Source organism: Punica granatum, chromosome 3 (assembly GCF_007655135.1).
Source record: "Punica granatum isolate Tunisia-2019 chromosome 3, ASM765513v2, whole genome shotgun sequence".
Lineage (NCBI taxonomy): Eukaryota > Viridiplantae > Streptophyta > Magnoliopsida > Myrtales > Lythraceae > Punica > Punica granatum.
In genome coordinates, this window is record NC_045129.1 from 29026451 (window position 1) to 29045586 (window position 19136).

The 19136-nt window shown below is 39.6% G+C and overlaps 1 protein-coding gene across 2 annotated transcripts; it reads left to right on the forward strand.

Annotated features, from left to right (window-relative positions):
• Positions 1-13872: 13872 nt before the first annotated feature.
• On the forward strand, positions 13873-18712 carry LOC116199747 (protein PLASTID TRANSCRIPTIONALLY ACTIVE 12, chloroplastic). Of its 2 annotated transcripts, none has more exons than XM_031530222.1 (10): positions 13873-14184; positions 14738-14808; positions 15087-15791; positions 15894-16006; positions 16215-16474; positions 16961-17082; positions 17213-17281; positions 17513-17566; positions 18027-18131; positions 18369-18712. In XM_031530222.1, exons 1-10 carry the CDS (start codon positions 14151-14153, stop codon positions 18465-18467), a joined length of 1632 nt encoding a protein of 543 aa, XP_031386082.1. In that variant the 5' UTR covers positions 13873-14150; the 3' UTR covers positions 18468-18712. The 2 variants fall into 2 exon arrangements, with proteins under 2 accessions (XP_031386082.1, XP_031386083.1); XM_031530223.1 differs by having other exon boundaries at positions 13874-14184; positions 15090-15791.
• Positions 18713-19136: the final 424 nt, after the last annotated feature.

The window sequence follows — 19136 nt, forward strand, 5'->3', positions numbered from 1 at the left end:
ATTACTAACATCGAGATTATCGCGGGGTACTCGGAGATAATTACATCATGTGCTTTGGCTTTGTCCAATCTGCGGGCTAGATTTATATATGGACTTCTCAATGATGGACCATTTTTTCTTTGGATTTTTAACCTTAAAAAGCACGTACTATTACAAAATTTCATAATCTAGCACGAACTTTTAAAATTTTCTGAAAAAATACAAAATTTCAAAATCTTCCATTATCTAGCACGCCGTCTCCTTCCCGTCCAAACTCCCCCATCAAATGCTTACGTGGCTGTTACATTTGCTATTGTTGGCAGTTATCCTCCACGTAATATTCACAAATTCCCTAATCTAGCACGCATTTTAAAAAAAATTCTAAAAATGCACATCGTTTCAAATCCTTCTCTCATTTAGCACGTCGTTACATTCCGTCCATTCTCCGCCATGAATTGCTTACGTGGACATTAAATTTGACTAGTTGGCCGTTAATTGCCACGTGTAATCATCCTATTGGTGGCCCATTTTCTTTTTTTTCTTCAACTCTTCCCTTCTTCTTCCTCATCCCATGTTCTTCCTTTTCCTTTCCCCTGTTCTTTCTCATCCCTACGAGTAGCAACTGCATTAGCTCAGGAAGGCCTGGAAGATTGGACAGTAGCAACACAGTAGCTTATCAGCAAGAAGAGAGGCCTGGACCACCCCCAACAACAGCAACAAGTAAGGGAGGAGCTTGGAGCATCAACAACAACACAGAGATGGTGATGTCGATGATGAAGGTGATGGTTTTGGGGGAGGAGATAGAATGAAGATGATGGTGATGTAGATGGCAATGAAAGAAATATAGGAGGCCATAGAAGAGATGTAATGTAGAATGCTACATAGGAGATGTAGAATGCTATGGAGAGAAGAGAAAGAAGAAGTAGCAAAAGACAAGAGATGGTGATGTCAATGATGAAGCTGGTGGCTTCGGGGGTAGGAGATAGAGGAGAAAGGCATGTGATGGAGGTCGGAGGAGTGATGGGAGTCGAGAAAGGGCAGAGGATGAAGATGGTGATAGCCATGGAGCCGGAAGGAATGTGCAAAGGAGCAGCAACAGCAGCAGACTGAGCTTGGGAGGGGCCTGGATAATAGCCCAACAACCACGGGGCTCGAGGGAGGGCAACGCAGCGTTGACGAGCAATAAGGAGTTGAGGAACTCAAGGAAAAGCACAACCACAGTACAGTAGGGAATAGAGGACAACACTAGCAACTTATGGAGCTCGAAGGAGTGTGACAGCAGCACAATGGCTTTATGGGAACCAAGAGATAGCAGAAGCAAAGAATAAGGAGTTGAAGGAGGAGATGAAGCTGATGGTGATTACAAAGAAAGGAAGAGGATGAGGATGAAGGCCGAGGAAGAGATGAAAGTTTGATAGTACCGGTAATAGAGACGGTAATGATGAAAGTGGCAGAAGAGGAAGAACAAGGGATGAAGAAGAAAAGGGGAAGAGTTGAAGGGAAAAAGAAAATAGGCCGCCAATGGGATGGTTACACGTGACAATTAACGCCCCAACTAGTCAAATTTAACGGCCACACAAGCAATTCACGACGGAGAATGGACGGAAGGTGACAGCGTGCTAGAATTATGAAAGATTTGAAACGATATGCATTTTTAGAAAAAAAAATTTTAAGTACGTATTAAATTGGGGAATTTGTGAATATTACGTGGAGGATAACGGCCAGCTATCGTAAATGTAACGGCCACGTAGGCATTCGACGGGGGAGTTTGGACGGAAGGAGACGGCATGCTAGATAATGGAAGATTTTGAAACTTTCTGGTTTTTTAGAAAATTGCAAAAGTTCATGCTAGATTATGAAATTTTTGAATAGTACGTACTTTTTTAACTTAAAAACCCTAATTTCTTTCCACACTTGAGATTGAATCCAAAGTTATTTGTATTAGTTCCGCCTAGACCAGTATTATCAGAACTGGACCGGATCGACCTGTTGAACCGGACTGGACCGACTGATTGAATCAGCACCTCCACCGGTTCAGTTCTATTTAAAGACCAAAATGCACATTCAAACCCATGAACCCATAAAACTGGTCTGTTTCTCAAGCGAACCCCCTAAAACCAATCGGTTCAATCGGTTATCTCATGGGTTCTTCTATTGTGTTAAATCAAAAAAATTGAAGGCATGTAACGGTAGTTGAACACAAGACCTCCCGCTCCCTCTATGTAAAGTTGCACATGCTTTAGACCATTAAGCTATCAGTTTCTTTTCTATTGAAGTCACCATTTACATGATTTTATAATAATTTCATTAAGTTTTACAACACAAATGAGTCGACAAAGATACTTTCTCTTTATATTTATTTATTTATTTCTTCCTAATTATTATATACTTATCAATTATCATTAATAATCATAATTTTGTTAGTAATATATGTATTATATAATTTTTAATTAAACATGAGGTCCAACCGATCGAACCTCGATTGGACCCATCGAACCCGTGAACCCATACCTCGACTAGTTCAACATCCGATCCGGTTCTGATAATACTGGTCTAGACAATGATGGACCCAACATTTATTAATAAATAAATATACCAAGCTACCCTATAATGACATTATTAGGTAGAATGACAAACTTCAACATGAACTTCGCCCATCTTGCCTTCTTTAGCTGGACAATCTTATAGCATATTTGATTTCTATAGGATATTATGAAGAATTTTCACTAGAATTTGATACGTCATTGCCTTGATGAGGGGATTCCACTACATTGAAGACAACTATTGCACCTTGAATTGCTCTTATGTTCTACAACAACATCCTCGTTGTCTGTGTGTCCAACTTTTCAGTCATCATATGGAGCGTTGATAATGTCCAAAAGGCTCATTCGATCAACGTCTACTCGATAGTCAATCACTAAATCTCGAATCTTCATTAATATATCCTCCTTGAATTGTGAAATACTACAGTCAATTGCTTCTTGAACAAGTGACTTCATGTTCGCCCAAATTCCGCGAGCTGCGACTTCATCTTGATCACATAGGTTTGCAACATTTGAAGCTTCTCCCCGAAGTCCTGTCAGGGTAGCAATGTCAAGGTAGCAAATCATCCATCAATTTACCATCTAAGGAACTTACCCTTGTAAAAGGAAACTAGTATATAACCGAATAAAAAGTTAACTATAACAACATGCCATTACCTGCTCATCTAAGCCAATACCATTCTCAATGCCTGGTAAAGCGCAAAATTTAATATGTTAAGAAAATTAAGTTCCTAACAAGTTTAGTAAAAGTTGCCCGTTCTTTTGACTTGGTATATTGAAATGAATAAACTATATTTAAGAAGGAAAAGAGCCACAAGAATAACCTGCAAAGAATCGAATCCAAACTTCCGTCCAATGAGATTTAGGTGATCATTCTTTTTCATGTCCTCCCAATCTAGGAAAGATGGAAGCCTTCGCTCATGTAAAGGCACGATCATGGTTGAAAGGTTAATATTGTCCACAAACATTACCTATTTCAATTATAAATATTGAAATCAACACCCTATATTTTTTATAATTTTTGGATACTCATTACAGCAAATTGCTATCCCAAATAACTTCAGACATAGGGTACAAACCATGAGGAAGAAAACACATCCGGTAACATAGGTGTGATCGTTACGCTTGAAATTTCTAACTCCCTGTGTAACCTTATCAAGTATATGAGCCGACAATTGTAGGGGTGATCGGTTCCGGGTACCCTGTATTTTTTATAATACCCGGACCCTACCCTGTAAGGGACAGGTTCCAAGATTTTGGAACCGGACCCTACCCTGTTGAATCATGGAATCGGAACCTACCCGGAACCTGTATTATACCACAGGTTCCGGGTACCCTGTTGAAACCTGTAAATTTTTTTTCTCTCGCTAAATAAAATCGAAAATGTCACATACATAATTAGTAATCACGCCAAATAGAATATCAACAAAATTTAAATTAATCCACAACAATAAAATAATAATATGTCTCATCAATCCATCGACAAAATTGAACATCCATAATACGATCTCACACAACAAAGTGCCTCTGTTCTGATTCATTAGAGGAAATAGTAACTTTACTCTTTTCTTTTCTTTTTTTTTTTTAATAAATAACCGGTTCCGAGTACCCTGTAGGCAGGAACCGGAACCGGAACCGATTTTCACAGGTTCCTAATTTTAATACCCGGAACCTACCCTATTTTCAATACGAGCTACCCGGACCCTACCAGTTAGGGTAGGTTCCAACCGGTTCCGGGTATACCCGGTACCCGTGCACACCCCTAGACAATTGTATGTTCTAATATTTTGGATATTGGCCACACTGTATTAGTCCTTTTTCCCCATCACTAAGTTCGCTTATGGGCGAAACAAGGTCCCAATAATGAACAAGGTCATGCCGCTCCTATAAATAGCATTAATTCATATTCCTTCAGCACACAACCATTATGCAAAGGGTTAAATGCATGTGCCAGTTCCCTTTATAAACTCCAAGACTAGGTATTTAATTTGTTCAGTGTCTCCTTCCAACGAAATCGGTGGGCCTTTCTTAAGCAAACCTAGGACCTCAACTACATCCTTTTCCATTACCTCTCTACTTATATCATTTAAGGTAAGTGTGTCGATAATGGGTCATAGCATTCAACAACTATTATGGCAAGGTGTGTTATAAGGTGTAATAAATGACTAAACCTTACATCTTCCATGGTCACTTTTGCTTGGCTGTCAATTACCCAAATAATTTAAACAATCGCTTTGGCATGCATCTCGTTATCTACAGTAAAACAAATTATGAGTCTCGCAACTATAGTCTACAATTCATGAGCAATGACAAACGCTTCAAAAATCTCCCTCACTTAAGCTGAAACTTATATTTGACAGTAGTGTGAGTTTAATGAAAATATCCTCTTGCCCTGTTAGTGCTCCACAGCCTTTTGCATTTTCATTAGATGGATTTTCTTATGGTGAATGAACACAACCCTCTATTGGCACAGTGAGCTGTCCTGCTACTATTGACTTCCTTTTTCTCCCCATCGACACTCATAAGGAAGACCTAGCAACAGAGTAATATGTATATGAATTTACAAACTCTGAAAATAATGATGACACTATTGTAGCTCTCCCAACTATTAAGGACTAGATGATGGTAGTAATTGACCCCGAGAATAGTGACAGTAGATAAGACATGTTATTAGGGTTCTACAGTGGCCCTCTTCCTTCGCCGCATATTCATTTCCTTGCGCTCAGTTACTTAAGCCAAGGAGAGGCCATCATTCCAACTTCAAAATAGTTTTGGAATGATAAGACTGCTTGGCTTATAGAATTTCGCTCATTTGATCGCCTCATAAATGTAAGTAATATTTAGGGATCGAGCGACTTAAATTACAAGAATAAGGACTAGTAAATAATATATAAATTAATTATCCATCAATTCAGACACAAGATTTCCCATATGGGGAAGATAAAGGAAAGACTTTGTTGATGTTGCAAAGTAATCAGTCCTATTGAACGATTGAATGATGGCAATGTGGACATCTAGTCAAGTGCGGTGTTTGAGCGGGTGAAATTTTGATTTCTTAGGGTTCCATTGTTTGTGGAAACTAGGAGCACGGTGCGATGGAGCATGAGAAATTAGAAAATGAATGAGGACTCCATCTTAGATTATGACTAAGCCAGTTCTCCATTACAAGCCAACCCGAAAATGACACTTAGACCCTTTTGTAGACCCCTTTATGATCGGGCCAGTCTATGTGCTATGGGTCAGCCCAAAATATTACACAAAATAGATAATAATACACAAGACTCGACCATAGGCAACAAAATAATTTATTTCAATTCTTTACTAGCATTTACAAGAAAAGCATCAACCATATATCTATTAATTGTAAGGGCGATGATTGGAAAATACATATTCAAAGTACACAAGCATTATAAGTTTTACTAACGATGTGAAAGCCTACTTATCGGACTCATACATAATCATATCGAAAAAATACATAGCCGAAGATAACAAAAGTATCACAGATGACAAGACACTTGACCATAGGACGTTCACATGGGGATGAGGTGATTGTGGGCGGTGACATATGCTCAGCAAGATACACTTTATTGAAGTTCTTGAACAAGGAACACTTCATCGCCAATGTAAGTCAGAATAATAGTAGATGTGTTAGTGAAAACCCCAGCTTGGGCGAATGAATGCCACATCTCTTCTAGGTTGATTTATGTTAACCGATCTTCAACTTATACCTTGTCAACACAAACATGCCACAACCTTTGAGCCCAATCGTTCTAGGGGTGCACATCATTTTTCTGTTCCATTCGAACTCGCTCATCAAATTCTTCCAATATATGCTAATACTATAAAACGGAATTACTAAGGACATTGGTTGCACACATTATATTAAAAGTCACCAAGGACAGAGCCTCCACAAATTTTCCAAGCCATAACTATAAGGGTGTCCATTTCGTTTTACCGTATTGAATATCTTTTTCATCACTATTTGATTCGACTTCAATTTCGTTAAAAAAGTTTTGATAGACATTTAGACCACCATAATCTTGAACACAAAATCTTCCATTGTAGTAGAATATTCACCCCAATCTGAAAAAATTTCAACAATCAAATTTGTATAAGAAATTCGCCTTGATTTTATTTCCCATCACAGATCATGACCTCCAAAGTTTTATATATATCATTTAAATTTTGTTTCCCATATCTATTTGGATGCGAGTAGTATTTCACTAAAAATATTTTTAGGGAAAAACGGCTAAATGGGTGTCATGTTGTAACTTTTTTCGTTATACGTTGTGACAAGTACTATGTCCGTGTTGTACAGTCGCAACGATAACTTGTGGCCATCATAATCATAACTTAGTCATTTCAATGTCCTTGTTTCGTATACGATTGATGCTTAATATTTCTAAAACTTTACTGATTTCTACATATCAACCGTGATATTATCCAATGATATTGTTCAGTTCCAAATAAGAATATGTTGTAGAAGTTTGACGATTAGAAAAACTTATAATCCAAGAATGTAATAATTAATATATGAGCAATCATGAATGGTAACTAGGGGTGTGCACGGGTACCGGGTATACCCGGAACCGGTCAGAATCTATCCGTTAAGGTAGGGTCCAGGTAGCTCGTATTGAAAATATGGTAGGTTTCGGGTATTAAAATCAGGAACCGGTGAAAATCGGTTCTAGTTCTTACCTATAACCGAAATCGGTTATTTATTAAAAAAGAAGAAGAAAAGAGTAAAGCTACTGTCTCTTCTCATGAATTAGAACAGAGACACTTTGTTGTGTGGGATCATATTATGGATGTTTGATTTTGTCGATGGATTGATAAGACATTTTTTTTGTTGTCGATTAATGTAAATCTTTGTTGATATTCTATTTGGTGTGATTACTATGTGACATTTTCAATTTTATTTAGCCAGAGAAAAAAATTTACAAGTTCCAGCAGGGTACTTGGAACCTGTGTTATAATACAGGTTCTGAGTAGGTTTCGGCTCCAAGATTCAACATGGTAGAGTCCAGGTATCTTGAAAAATACAGGTTTCTCGGAACCGATCACCCCTAATGGCAACAATTGGAGTTTTTGAACTAGAATTTGGTCCCTCTTGAAAAATATATTTGGTCCTCATCATTAGCCTGAAAATGCAATCTCTCAAGCCCATGAGATTTTACTCAAATGTGAAATATAATAAATCGCAACATGCATGATTTGTAAGTCTTCCTAAGTTTATATGAAACTCGTCCTTTGCCATAATTGTACAGGGAATGTAGAAGCTGATAAAGTCAAGCATGACAATGCATACAGTTGATACCAAGCACTGTGTGATGCAAATCCGAGCTGACTTAATTGAGTTAATTAGACTTTGTCGGCTCGTTAGTAAGGTGATGCCCGTCGATCTGAAGATGCTAAACTTGGTCAAACTTTTAGTGTCATGGATCTTTCAGTAAAGAAATATAAAATCACTCATGTTATATGAACATTCCCTTCTTCATATGGTTTGTTATCAATTTGATGAAGCAGTTATTGGTACTTTGGGTCAAGCTAGTATTGATTTTGCTATTATATTCGAAACTCTCCGGGTTAAGTTATTGCCCTCTCGATGCACTCACAGAAACAAAAGAAAGAATTGGTGCGAGTTCCATTCAAGTCAGTGCAAGGATTATCTCTATGTGTTGCCCTCATTGTGTCTGCATGTTATGATTACCGGTGATTCTTCTCTTGTTGTGGATGCGAAACCATCGGAAAGTTGCTTATCCCATATCCGTGAAGGACACTATGCTCATGATTTTTTAGCTGCTCGGCTCAATTCTTTTGAAGGCTACTGCTATTTCCTATGAGATCTTCGAGGTAGCAAATAGTTTTTATAATTCATATTAAGCCGCGGTTAAGTCAGTGAGAAGCTAGTGATCGGTAAGTCTCTTTAGAGTTTGAGTTCCTTGACAAGCCTTCGGACAAAGCTCAAGGCAGGTGATGGGATAGTTGCCGTATGAAGCTTACTTTCTCCTGTTGCTCCGTTTTCAAGTGAAAAAGGAAGAATTAGGGCAAGCCTATGTACAAGTGGCTTTTTCCGTTGACTTGGATTCTTTCTATGGTGAGTACGAGAATCTGCAATGTGCGCACCCGAATTTCGTCTTGTCAGGGCACGCATGCGCGCGCCTAAATGCAACGTAGCTTGGGAGTGTCCACCTTCCCGGGGACGAGCGACGGACGCACGTGAGAAGGAGTCGCCACTACCTGTTTACAACCCGAAGGTCGAGGGCCGGTGAGTCGCCCGGGTCTAGGGGTATGGGATACACATAGTATGTTAAGGCAATGGTCTGTACGGAACCGGAAATTCCGAATTCGGGGGTTCTATTACGTGAGGGCCTATATCCCACACGCCCTTTCGGTACTCTAGCTTGCTAGGCTTGCCATTTTATTTATTTACCGCATGATTTAAGATTGCACTCAACTCGCCCGTTTTGACACCGTAAATTCGAATAGACACTTGAACCATCCACTCTCCGACCGGGATTATTACATGAATAAATATGCATCATAAAACCCTTACATTGTTCTCTCAAATAAAAGATAAATTACAATGACTGAATCCCGGTCGGTTTGCATTCGGCCGTTATTTCACTCATGCTCGCCGTATGATTTTGGAAAAGACCAAAAATTAAATTAAATACGCACTCGGTGTATGGGGGTATTGGACCCTGTGATCGAAGGTTATGGGCATTGGACCCAGTGTGAATCGAGTCCTAAAGGGTCGGGCTCGATCCACATAACAAACAAGCGCAAAAATGTAACAAGCAAGTTCAAATAAATAAACAATGGGGTTTCTTGTTATCACCGAATTTACGTGAATTAACTGATTATTAATCGGGGTATATTGGCATACAAATCCTACCTTAGAACAGACAAAAGTGATGATGGATAGGGTATGTAGCATTCGACATTATTTAAAACGGACCCGATAGACATGACGTCTGTAGTCGAGTCTCGAATGTGTGGGTTATTTTTAGATTATTTTGTATCGTGGCAATATGGCTTTTACAGATTAAGAGTGTTTTCACCCAAAACCCAAAACCTAACCCTCTACTTGACTATTTGCCCATGTTGATTATGCCGAGTTTGTGATTAATCCGTTTTCCTATGTTTTAACCCGTTCTAAACACAAACTTACACTAGAGTGACGGCAGGACAAGAACCGGTAATCATGCCCTTGAATCGGTAAATATGTGTGTGCATGAAAATCAAGATTACGTTGTACGTATCTCGGTGCTTTTGAAATTGTGAATTTTGAAAAGGGCATGATTAACAGTTCTTGAACTGTCGATGCGATTACAGATTATTAATCAGTTCGTACAATTTATTTAAAGGAGTCCAGTGATTTAATTTAGCCAAATTTAACGTCCCGATTACCCCGTATGTAGAATTTTATTTTAATTAGAAATTTGCCGAATGCTTTAGTTTACAGATTTCGAATCGTCGAGATAGCCATTAGTTGACCGCCCGATAAACTCTAATTTCCGACACGGTCACGTTGTATACATATAATTACAAAAATAAAATATTTAAATGGGGCACATACATTGTCGGTGGGTGATCCAAGTAGGAAAAGGTCGGATATTTTTAGAAAATGTCCAAGGGACTGAATCGAACGATTTTAAAAGAGCAGGGACTGATTTGAAAATTCGGATGAAGTTCCGGGGACCGATTTGAAAATTCTGAAAAAAATTGGGGACTATGTAAAATTACTGAAAATGTTCCAGGACTTGTTTGAAACGAATTTGAAAATCTGGACTGATCTGGAAACGAAAAAAATGGCCCCAGGACTGAACTGAAACAACTTGGAAAGTTCCTTGGGATGCTTGAAAAATTCTGGGAATTCCAGGACTGATTGGAAAATAGTAAAATGACTGGGACTTCATTGGAAAGAAATTTTGAAATTCGGGGCAGATCTGAAAAAGGTGAAAAAGGCCCCGGGACTAAACTGAAACAACTTGGAAAGTTATTTCGGATGCTTGAAAAATTCTGAAAAATCCAAGGACTGATTGGAAAATAGTAAAATGACCGGGACTTGATTGAAAATAATTTTTAGAGTTCGGGGCAGATCTGAAAAAAGTGAAAAATTGCCCCGGGACTAAACTGAAACAACTTGGAAAGTTCCTTGGGATGCTTGAAAAATTATGGGAATTCCAGGACTGATTGGAAAATAGTAAAATGACTGGGACTTCATTGGAAAGAAATTTTGAAATTCTGGGCAGATCTGAAAAAGGTGAAAAAGGGCCCCGGGATTAAACTGAAATAACTTGGAAAGTTATTTCGGATGCTTGAAAAATTCTGAAAAATCCAAGGACTGATTGGAAAATAGTAAAATGACCGGGACTTGATTGAAAATAATTTTTAGAGTTCGGGGCTGATCTGAAAAAAATAAAATGCGTCCTCTGGACTGAAATGTGACAAAATGGAAAGTTCGTAAAATCGAGTTTGGGACAAATCCGATCAGCCACACGACCCAAGAACACTCATTTCACATTATATCCATCAAGCAGGAAATAATATTCAGGAAAGGAGCCCTAATCATGCCACTAAGTCGAGAATTTACCTAATCTGGAAAGTTGAGGGGCTTCTCTGTAAATTAAAAAAATCGCCGGACAATCGGGTCGGACCGGATCGGATCGGACTGGGCCGCCCGAAGGAGAAACCGCCCGGGAGAGACGCTGGGCCGAACTGGAGCGTTGGGCCGAATGGGCCGAACTTCTGGGCTGGACCTGCGAAGTAAGATAATTGGGCCGAGGCCCGTTAACTCAAGGCGGTCGGGGTCTGAGGAGGACGGCGGCGATGGCGCCGCGGGCGGCGGCTCTTGCCCCTAGACGCTGCGACGACGGCACGAGAGGGTGCGGGAGATAGCTCTGGGCGCCGCCGATACTTTGCCGTGGTCGATCGGAACCTCACCGGCGCTTAATCAGTCGGAATCGGGGGGAAAACTTGCTGTTTTCCGGCGAAAGCTCCGAGTTTCTGATTTCAAAATCCTCCGAAACGAGAGCCAATCCTCCGTTTCCTCTTGCTGGGTTCTCTTCGTAGCTCCTCGAATCGTATTTCTGTTGCAATTCCATTCCCTTTCCGTTAAGATTTCGGCCGATTTGACGGAGAATCGCGGAAATTGCGACATTGGGGATCTCTGGGCAGGCGGGTCGCGGGCAGCCGACGAGCGCTGCCCGGCCTGCCCGGTCTGCCCGGCCTTTCTTTTTTTTTTTTAAAAAAATATATAATATAATATAATTTAAATTATTATTATTATTATTATTATTATTTAGAAAAGGTAATAAATTGGAAAAATGACGATTTTGCCCTCCTGGAGCCAATGGATCGAAATGGGGTGCTGACATGCAAGACCAACACCTACACTAGAACCAACGACTACTGCAATAGCGACTCCAATAACAATGTTCATTGCCTTCAACTCTAATTGGTTAAAGGATCTAGTGGTGAAAAGTGTTCAAGATTCATGACTAAAGCGCTCTACTTGGTTCGTAAGGTTTTTTGAAATGTCTTATGCCGATTCTTAATTAATACATAGACCAGCGCGAGGACCGATAGCTAATAGACATGTGCCTAGAGCAGCTCATACACCTTCGCCTCGAGACTCATAAATCTCTTTCACAAGAATAAATAAAAAAGGCCTCGCAAAGGAAAAAATTAAAAATTTAAAAGAGAAAGGGGAAAGAGATGTTGGTAGGGATTAGCCAATGGGGACTGCCTCATATGGGTACGGGTCATACATAAGAAAAGGGGGAACTTCTAGTTTAATTGATGGCAGGCTTGTCTTTTGTGGTCAAACAATAAAAAATACAAGGATATCGAGGGGAGATTAAAGCGAGATAATGAAATTAGAACCAATTGCCTACCCGTCGCAGCCAAAAGACCGGCACTTTAATAAGCACCTATATGACCAATTGTTAGTTAATATTTGCCTGCACCAATAGAATATTTCGATTCATAAGAAGAGACAGGATTGCTAGCTCTGACTGGGACGGGAGAAAGTGTTCGCTTTCCTTCTTCATTTCTTGATTCCGATCGTGATTGTTCTTCAATTGAAATTGCGTGTTCCTATTTCGAAAATCTTAAGTAACATGGCTTGTGATGTGCCAGGTCTATTCCAACACCTTGTCTTGCCTTGCCCTATCATTGAAAGGCCCTGATGGTCACTTGTTACTGGTAACTATCCCCTCGCTCCTAACTCGTTTTTTTACTTTTTGACTCGAAACTTGATCATAAGTAATAGTACTATGTACAAGCTTTCTATAACCACCAATAACACCAGAATTGGAGGTCCGAGCAATGAAAACGAATTCTCTAAAGTTAGCTCGGAGATAAGAGTAGTTAAAAGAAGGGAAAAGAACAAATGAACCTTTTTTATGTGAAGAATTGATGTTGACAAGGACCTAAATGATGTAAGGACCAATGATCAAATGACCATAGGGACCTTTTTTATAATGATCACAAATGACTGAATTAATGTCAGATAGTTTTTCGTCATTGACTAACGGTTGACCAAACGAAGAAATTAATATGACTAAGGACTAAATTGATGTGAACAAGGACCAATTTGAAGTGACCAAAGACCAATTTGATGTTACCAATAACTAATTTGATGTGACCAATGACGAATTCGATGAAACTTTTCTTTGAGAGACTCGAATGTGCAACTCGCGTAACTCGGACGAAATTGCCGTTTTACTCTTAATATGTTGATAAAGGTAAATGTCGAAATATCATAGGGATAGAAATGTAAGTTTATTCTATATCAATATCTATATATGTGTCTATATATATATATATTAAGTTGAATACAATGTAATAGATAGTATCATAATTGTAAATATATATAATTAGGATTAGATAGGACTAAATTAATAATAAATGCATAAAAAAATTAAGAGTTTGTAAATAAAAATATTTAATAACTTTAATATATATGAAATATATATAATTATGATTAAATAAGACTAAATTAATAATAAATGAATACAAATATTTTTTTAATTTTAATTAGAAATAATTAAAATTTGAATAGGTAGAATACAATTACGTTTGTAGCAAAAGGGCCGTGCAATAATGGGTCAAGAAAACTAGTGCGTGTATATATATACATATATATATATATATTTATATGTCTGAGCATGAGTCGAACGGGGTTAGGTTGGGTATGGCCCGGCCTGAACAGGGCACGGGGCAGGTTGGGCCTACGGCCGGCACAGGTCCTCTACCGGTCCTGGCCCGGCCCATCTCATTGCCAACCTTAACTCCGACACGTTCACTGAACAGAAACGGGTTGCTCGGTTTGGATTGTTCGTTGGAGGCGGGCAGGAAGACTGCAAATCAAACAATCCCCTGTCTAAACCCTTGTCCGACTTTTGAAACGTTATCTATCCCTCTCTTTCCAATGAAACTAACTGCCTGCCTTTGAGTTATCATTGCAAACCTTCGACCCACTGCTCAATATTCTACCCTCCTCCTCCTCCTCCTCCTCCTCCTCCTCCTTGTTCGAGAAGCAGCTGAGCTGAGGTCTGCTGAACTTATTTCCCACTCACCCGGTAGCTCAGAAACACTTCATGCGGATATAATCCCGCAATGGCGTCAGCGTCAGCGAATTGTTTATGTGAAGGTGATGTACTTTTCATCTCTTGCTTTCTGTTTTGGAGTCATGGTGAATTCTTGATTTTGGACTGTGAAATGGGCACCTGCCCGTTTGCCGCTGTGGGATGTCTTCCGCTTCAATCTTTGTGTATTTTGTTATCTTCGTTGTGAGCATTCTTTGCTACGAGGCTTAGTGGCAAGACAACCATGATCGGGCTATCGAGGTCGTATACAGTTGTTAGGACACTATCCTGCAAGCTTATGCTTATATTGCCCATCTTGCATATGGGGATAGTGGTAAAGTGTGATTCTTTCGGTGCGAGCTGAATTTGAAAGTTAACTCGGGTTCAGTTTGACCCTGCAAATTGATCAAGGTCTCCTGTTATGATTCGGGATACTCCATCATAGATCATTAGCTGCCGTAATGAGTAAACTGATGATTCACAAATCATAGTTCTTTAGGATTTGCTGTATGATCAATGCTAATTGCATCGAATGCGAAGTTTATATATGACCCACAATCGTGGAAAGTTATTGAAGTTGATGGATCATATTATTAAGTTTCCTTTTGACTTGTGCAGTAACGGCATTGAGAAGTGCAGTAAATGCTGACGGCGTTTTCTGCATGAAACCAACTTCCAATTGCTTGCAGGTACTCTTTTGAAGAAATCATGTAACTGAATCCAAGTTCTTGTTTTCAGTTGTATACTTGGTTCTGTTTTGTTCGTCCATCCTTTTCATTGATTATATGTTTTTGCAGCTTTTTATGTGTTATTTTTGTAAGAGAACAATACCTAAAATGTAAAAGCATCGTTTTGTAAAATGTTTGTGTTTTTATTTATTAATTCTAATGTCTCCTTTCTATCCTCTCCTACCAAGTGTCGCTTTAGTTTGATCTACCTGTGGCTTATTTCAATCTCTTAAAATCAGCAGACATCATTTTTGGGTTCGTTCCGAGTCCAGACCCTGCGTGCTGGAATGCGTTCAATAAGACGAGCTCCTCTACAGCCTCGTGTGAAGTGTGAGAAAGATGATGATTCAATTGAACATGTATCAGTAGAGCGCCCACCTTACTATAGTTACTTAGACTCCACATCCGGTCAGCTTGAACCTGCCTCGGGGGCACGTGCTAGCATTCCTGGAGAGGAGTATTGGCCTGAAGGGACAGCCAGTCGGGTCAGGGCTGCCAAAGCTCCTGAGCCCACTGGTAATTCTCTGGGGTCTCCATCCTTCGGAAAGAATCCAGGAAGCAGGAGAAAGAAATATGGAACATCTGTTGCAACCTCTGGATCCCTGGAAGTTGGTTCAGAATCAAGTAGTAGCGATATGGAGCAACCAGAGTTGGGTGTGGATTCAAATGGTTCGCTGGAAGAGCTTGAAATTGCTGAGGATGCCATGGAAGAGCCAAAGGATGTCTTGGCTGAGTATGTTGTTTATCAGACGGAACCTGAGGTGGAACAAGAGATGGGATATGAGTTGGACAAGAAGCTTGGACGCCCCCACCCCTTTGTGGACCCCAAGGTGAAGAAGCCCATAGAGGAGCCACTTACAAGCGAGGAGTTATGGTGGAACTGGAGGAAGCCTGATAAAGAACAATGGTCTAGATGGCAAAGGAGGAGACCTGATTCTGAAACAGTATCTTTTAATTCTTCTCTTGATACTTCTATGGAAACGGAAAGGGGTTTTCTCTGGCTAACTATCTATCTCACTAATTTATTATGGTCCTTGATTGTGTAGGTTTTTCTAAAAGCCATGGCAGAGACAGGGCAAGTGAAGCTCTATGGTGATCATCCAACGCTAACAGAAACATCTCTATATAGAGCCAGACGACATATCTTCAAGGAAGAAAGGCATGAGTTTTCTACCTACAAATAGTTCATTGTTCCATTCTATGGATTTCTTATTTCCCCCTTTTAATCTTTTTCCTTCCTCATAAGCATATGAGAGTATAGTTTGCTCCTGATTGTATCTAAAAAGATTCCAATTATTCCACAACAGTTGATTTGATGCTTAATTTTCTTTTACATCGCGAGTTTAATAATTTTCCTTTCTTTCCAGGCTCCAAGCAGAGCAGGAAAGGCTGGAGAGGATTGGTCCGATGGCATATTACTCAGAATGGGTAAAAGCATGGAAGAGAGATACTTCTCGTGAGGCCGTTCAGAAGCATTTTGAAGAGACCGGGGAAAACGAAAACACCCAACTTGTAGAAATGTTTCAGCACCAAACAGATAGAGAGTATCGAATTATGATGGGAACTGATATCCGAATTCGTAGAGATCCTCTGGCTATGCGGATGCGAGAGGATCAAATAAAGCAAAGTAATTACTGCCTGTGTTTTGTCTGTGATCCTTGCCCATTTTGGTCCTTGTTAAAATAGGTTTTCTAAATACTTTCCGTAGTCCATAAGTTTCTTCGTCCTTATTACTCGTTGATTGTGCTTATGATGAGCACTTTTCTGTCAAATTAGCAATGCAGTACCTTTTCTAGCAATTGCTTAACTTGACTAAAAATTAAAGTTTTCCATGCATACAATAACATGAGTTAGTTAAAGCAAGAAGGCCGTAAAGTGATACAAGCTCTTGGCTCCCATTTAGTTTCTAAGAGGTAACTTGTAGAAACATGAATCTTAGTTATTTTTGCTAACCATGCTTGATAATATTGTTGGTACACTTCTCTCCCAGCTTCATCGTTTAGGAAAGTCAGTCGCTTAACAAACAGTGGAACTAACACGAAATTTAATCTGCATATTAAATTATCCCTGCTCTTTTGCATACTGTGATAGCGAGGACATTTGGATGTTGCAGTCTGGGGTGGGGATCCGGTTTATCCAACTGTTAATTACATTCAAGATCCAAATGAGATCATTGATTACAGAGGCCCGGACTTTCATGAACCGACGCCTGATATTCTATCTTATCTGAAAGAGGTCAGTATATCTACGAACAGGCACATAATGCAAATATGCATCTACTTTGATCTTTCCTTGTATGCATTTCATATGAATATCTGTCTTTATTTCAATGTCTTAAAATGCTGACATTTATGCTTCTGATCAGCACGGGAAGATCATATCGAGGGATGAGCTTGAAAAGATTCTGGCAAAAGAGAAGACCGAGGAACTTGAGGTGACGAATTCTTTTCTATTCTACAACCAGAGTTTTACTCTTCTTATTATATGAGAAATTAAATGAAACAAATATCTCAAATTTGTCATCAAAAGTAAGACTCTCGTGCAAGTTCCAATAACGTCCATGTTTCTTTCAAGGAAATTTACAAAGTTCTCGGGCTGTTAACAACTAAGCTATTAATCTCATCTGCATTGTGCAATTGACTGTTTGCATCTTTTCTTTGAGCAGATAACAGACATGGATGAAGCAATGGCTCAAGCTGTTGATATTGGAGAAAATGATGTGAGCAATTCTTTACCTATTTGTTTGCTTGTCATCTAGAGAGATAAAAGGGAGCGTGTCACCATTTTTGTTGTCCTTATTAATTTCCTAATTTGCCATGGATGAAAATTTATCCATCCAATTAAAACTGCAATTTGAACCCTGACTTCCTATTTCACACATTTCTCTTGCACAAAAATTTGAGCATTTACACTGGGCAGAACTGATATTGAATAATTTGGAGTCAATTTTCATTTACCCTATCTGTCATATTTAATCATCTGAAAGCTGTAAAGAGAAATCAAGTGTTTCGAACATATGGTATGGCTCCATCTCAACAGTTTTTGCATGTAGCACGGGTTCACACATCTCTCCCATATGACTTCTGCAAGTCCCTGATGGGACTCTGCTGATTATTCTCAACTCCTTATGACATCTTCTTCTTCTACTGCTTCTGCTATATATATATATATATGCGCAGGATGGAGGAGAAGAAAGTGATGAGTCTGAAGTTGAAGAGGAGGAAGAGAAGATTACTCGCAATTGGAGTGTCCTGAAAAGCACTCCTGAGCTCCGCAAGTCGAAAGTAAGCACTTGCATTTGATCAACTGCATATTATTCTCCATATATGTGAATTTGATCACGTCTCTCCCACTTTTTTCTTTGGTGCGTCATAACCTTCATAAACTGCCAATCATACAAAAATTTCTGTTTTCCCAGACAAGCATCTGCGCAGCATTGCTGCAAATTGCCTAGTTTACTCGAGCTTGGGACATAGTTGGAGCAGATTTTGTATGAATTTTTGTCTTCTAAATCTTTGCAGGGTAAGCCGAAGAAGGAGGATCCCATGTCACTAGAAGAGGCTGTAGGTGATTCGGAGAACCTTACGGATTTTCTTATGGACTTTGAAGAAGAAGAATGATCAGTCGCGTCCCTCTCAGAGATTAAAAACCAGGAGAGGACCAATCAATGTACACCGCAATGATGTATCATAATAGTCAGTCCTAGCACTAGCGGAGGGATATTCTTCTGGAGAATCAGAGGTGGTTATTAGTGTAGTGAAACTGCAGTGTGTAACCTTTGCGTAATGCCAATAAATCATTAACTTCAGCAACACTGGCAGTTTTCATGAGAAATATAATTAACAGCGGCTCCTTATCTCTACAACTCGTTGGATCCTATTGCGGAATCTACACGACAGAGGTTGATATGACGATATATACATGTACCGGGAACCTTCCTTAAGGGACCAGCTAGTTTTCTCACATATGTTGGCTCTGTGACAGAGTCTTCGCTCCCGGCTACTTCTCTGCAATAATATAGAAAAGGTTGAAATGGCAGCACGGCCCCTGGGGAACCTGTGGGCTCAAGCGGCCGACTTGGATCATGGCTCCCGTGAATCTCTCCCCTCCACCTTCGGCGATGCAATGGCCTCTGCCGCTCCAGGCTAGGCAATCATGCACGCACTTTGGGGGGTGCGATGGTCCCCTTGGACTCAAAAGAAAAAAAGAAAAAAAAAGGGTAAAATCTCTAATATATTTTTGTCATATTTTTTTCATGAAATTATCTTCGTTCACTCCTTTAACTTTGT

Coding starts and splice junctions, on each gene's coding strand:
- LOC116199747 (XM_031530222.1), top strand. CDS start 14,151: ATGGCGTCAGCGTCAGCGAATTGTTTATGTGAAG. Junction 16,007..16,214: donor CATATCTTCAAGGAAGAAAG/GCATGAGTTTTC, acceptor CTTTCTTTCCAG/GCTCCAAGCAGAGCAGGAAA. Junction 17,282..17,512: donor AGAAGACCGAGGAACTTGAG/GTGACGAATTCT, acceptor TTCTTTGAGCAG/ATAACAGACATGGATGAAGC.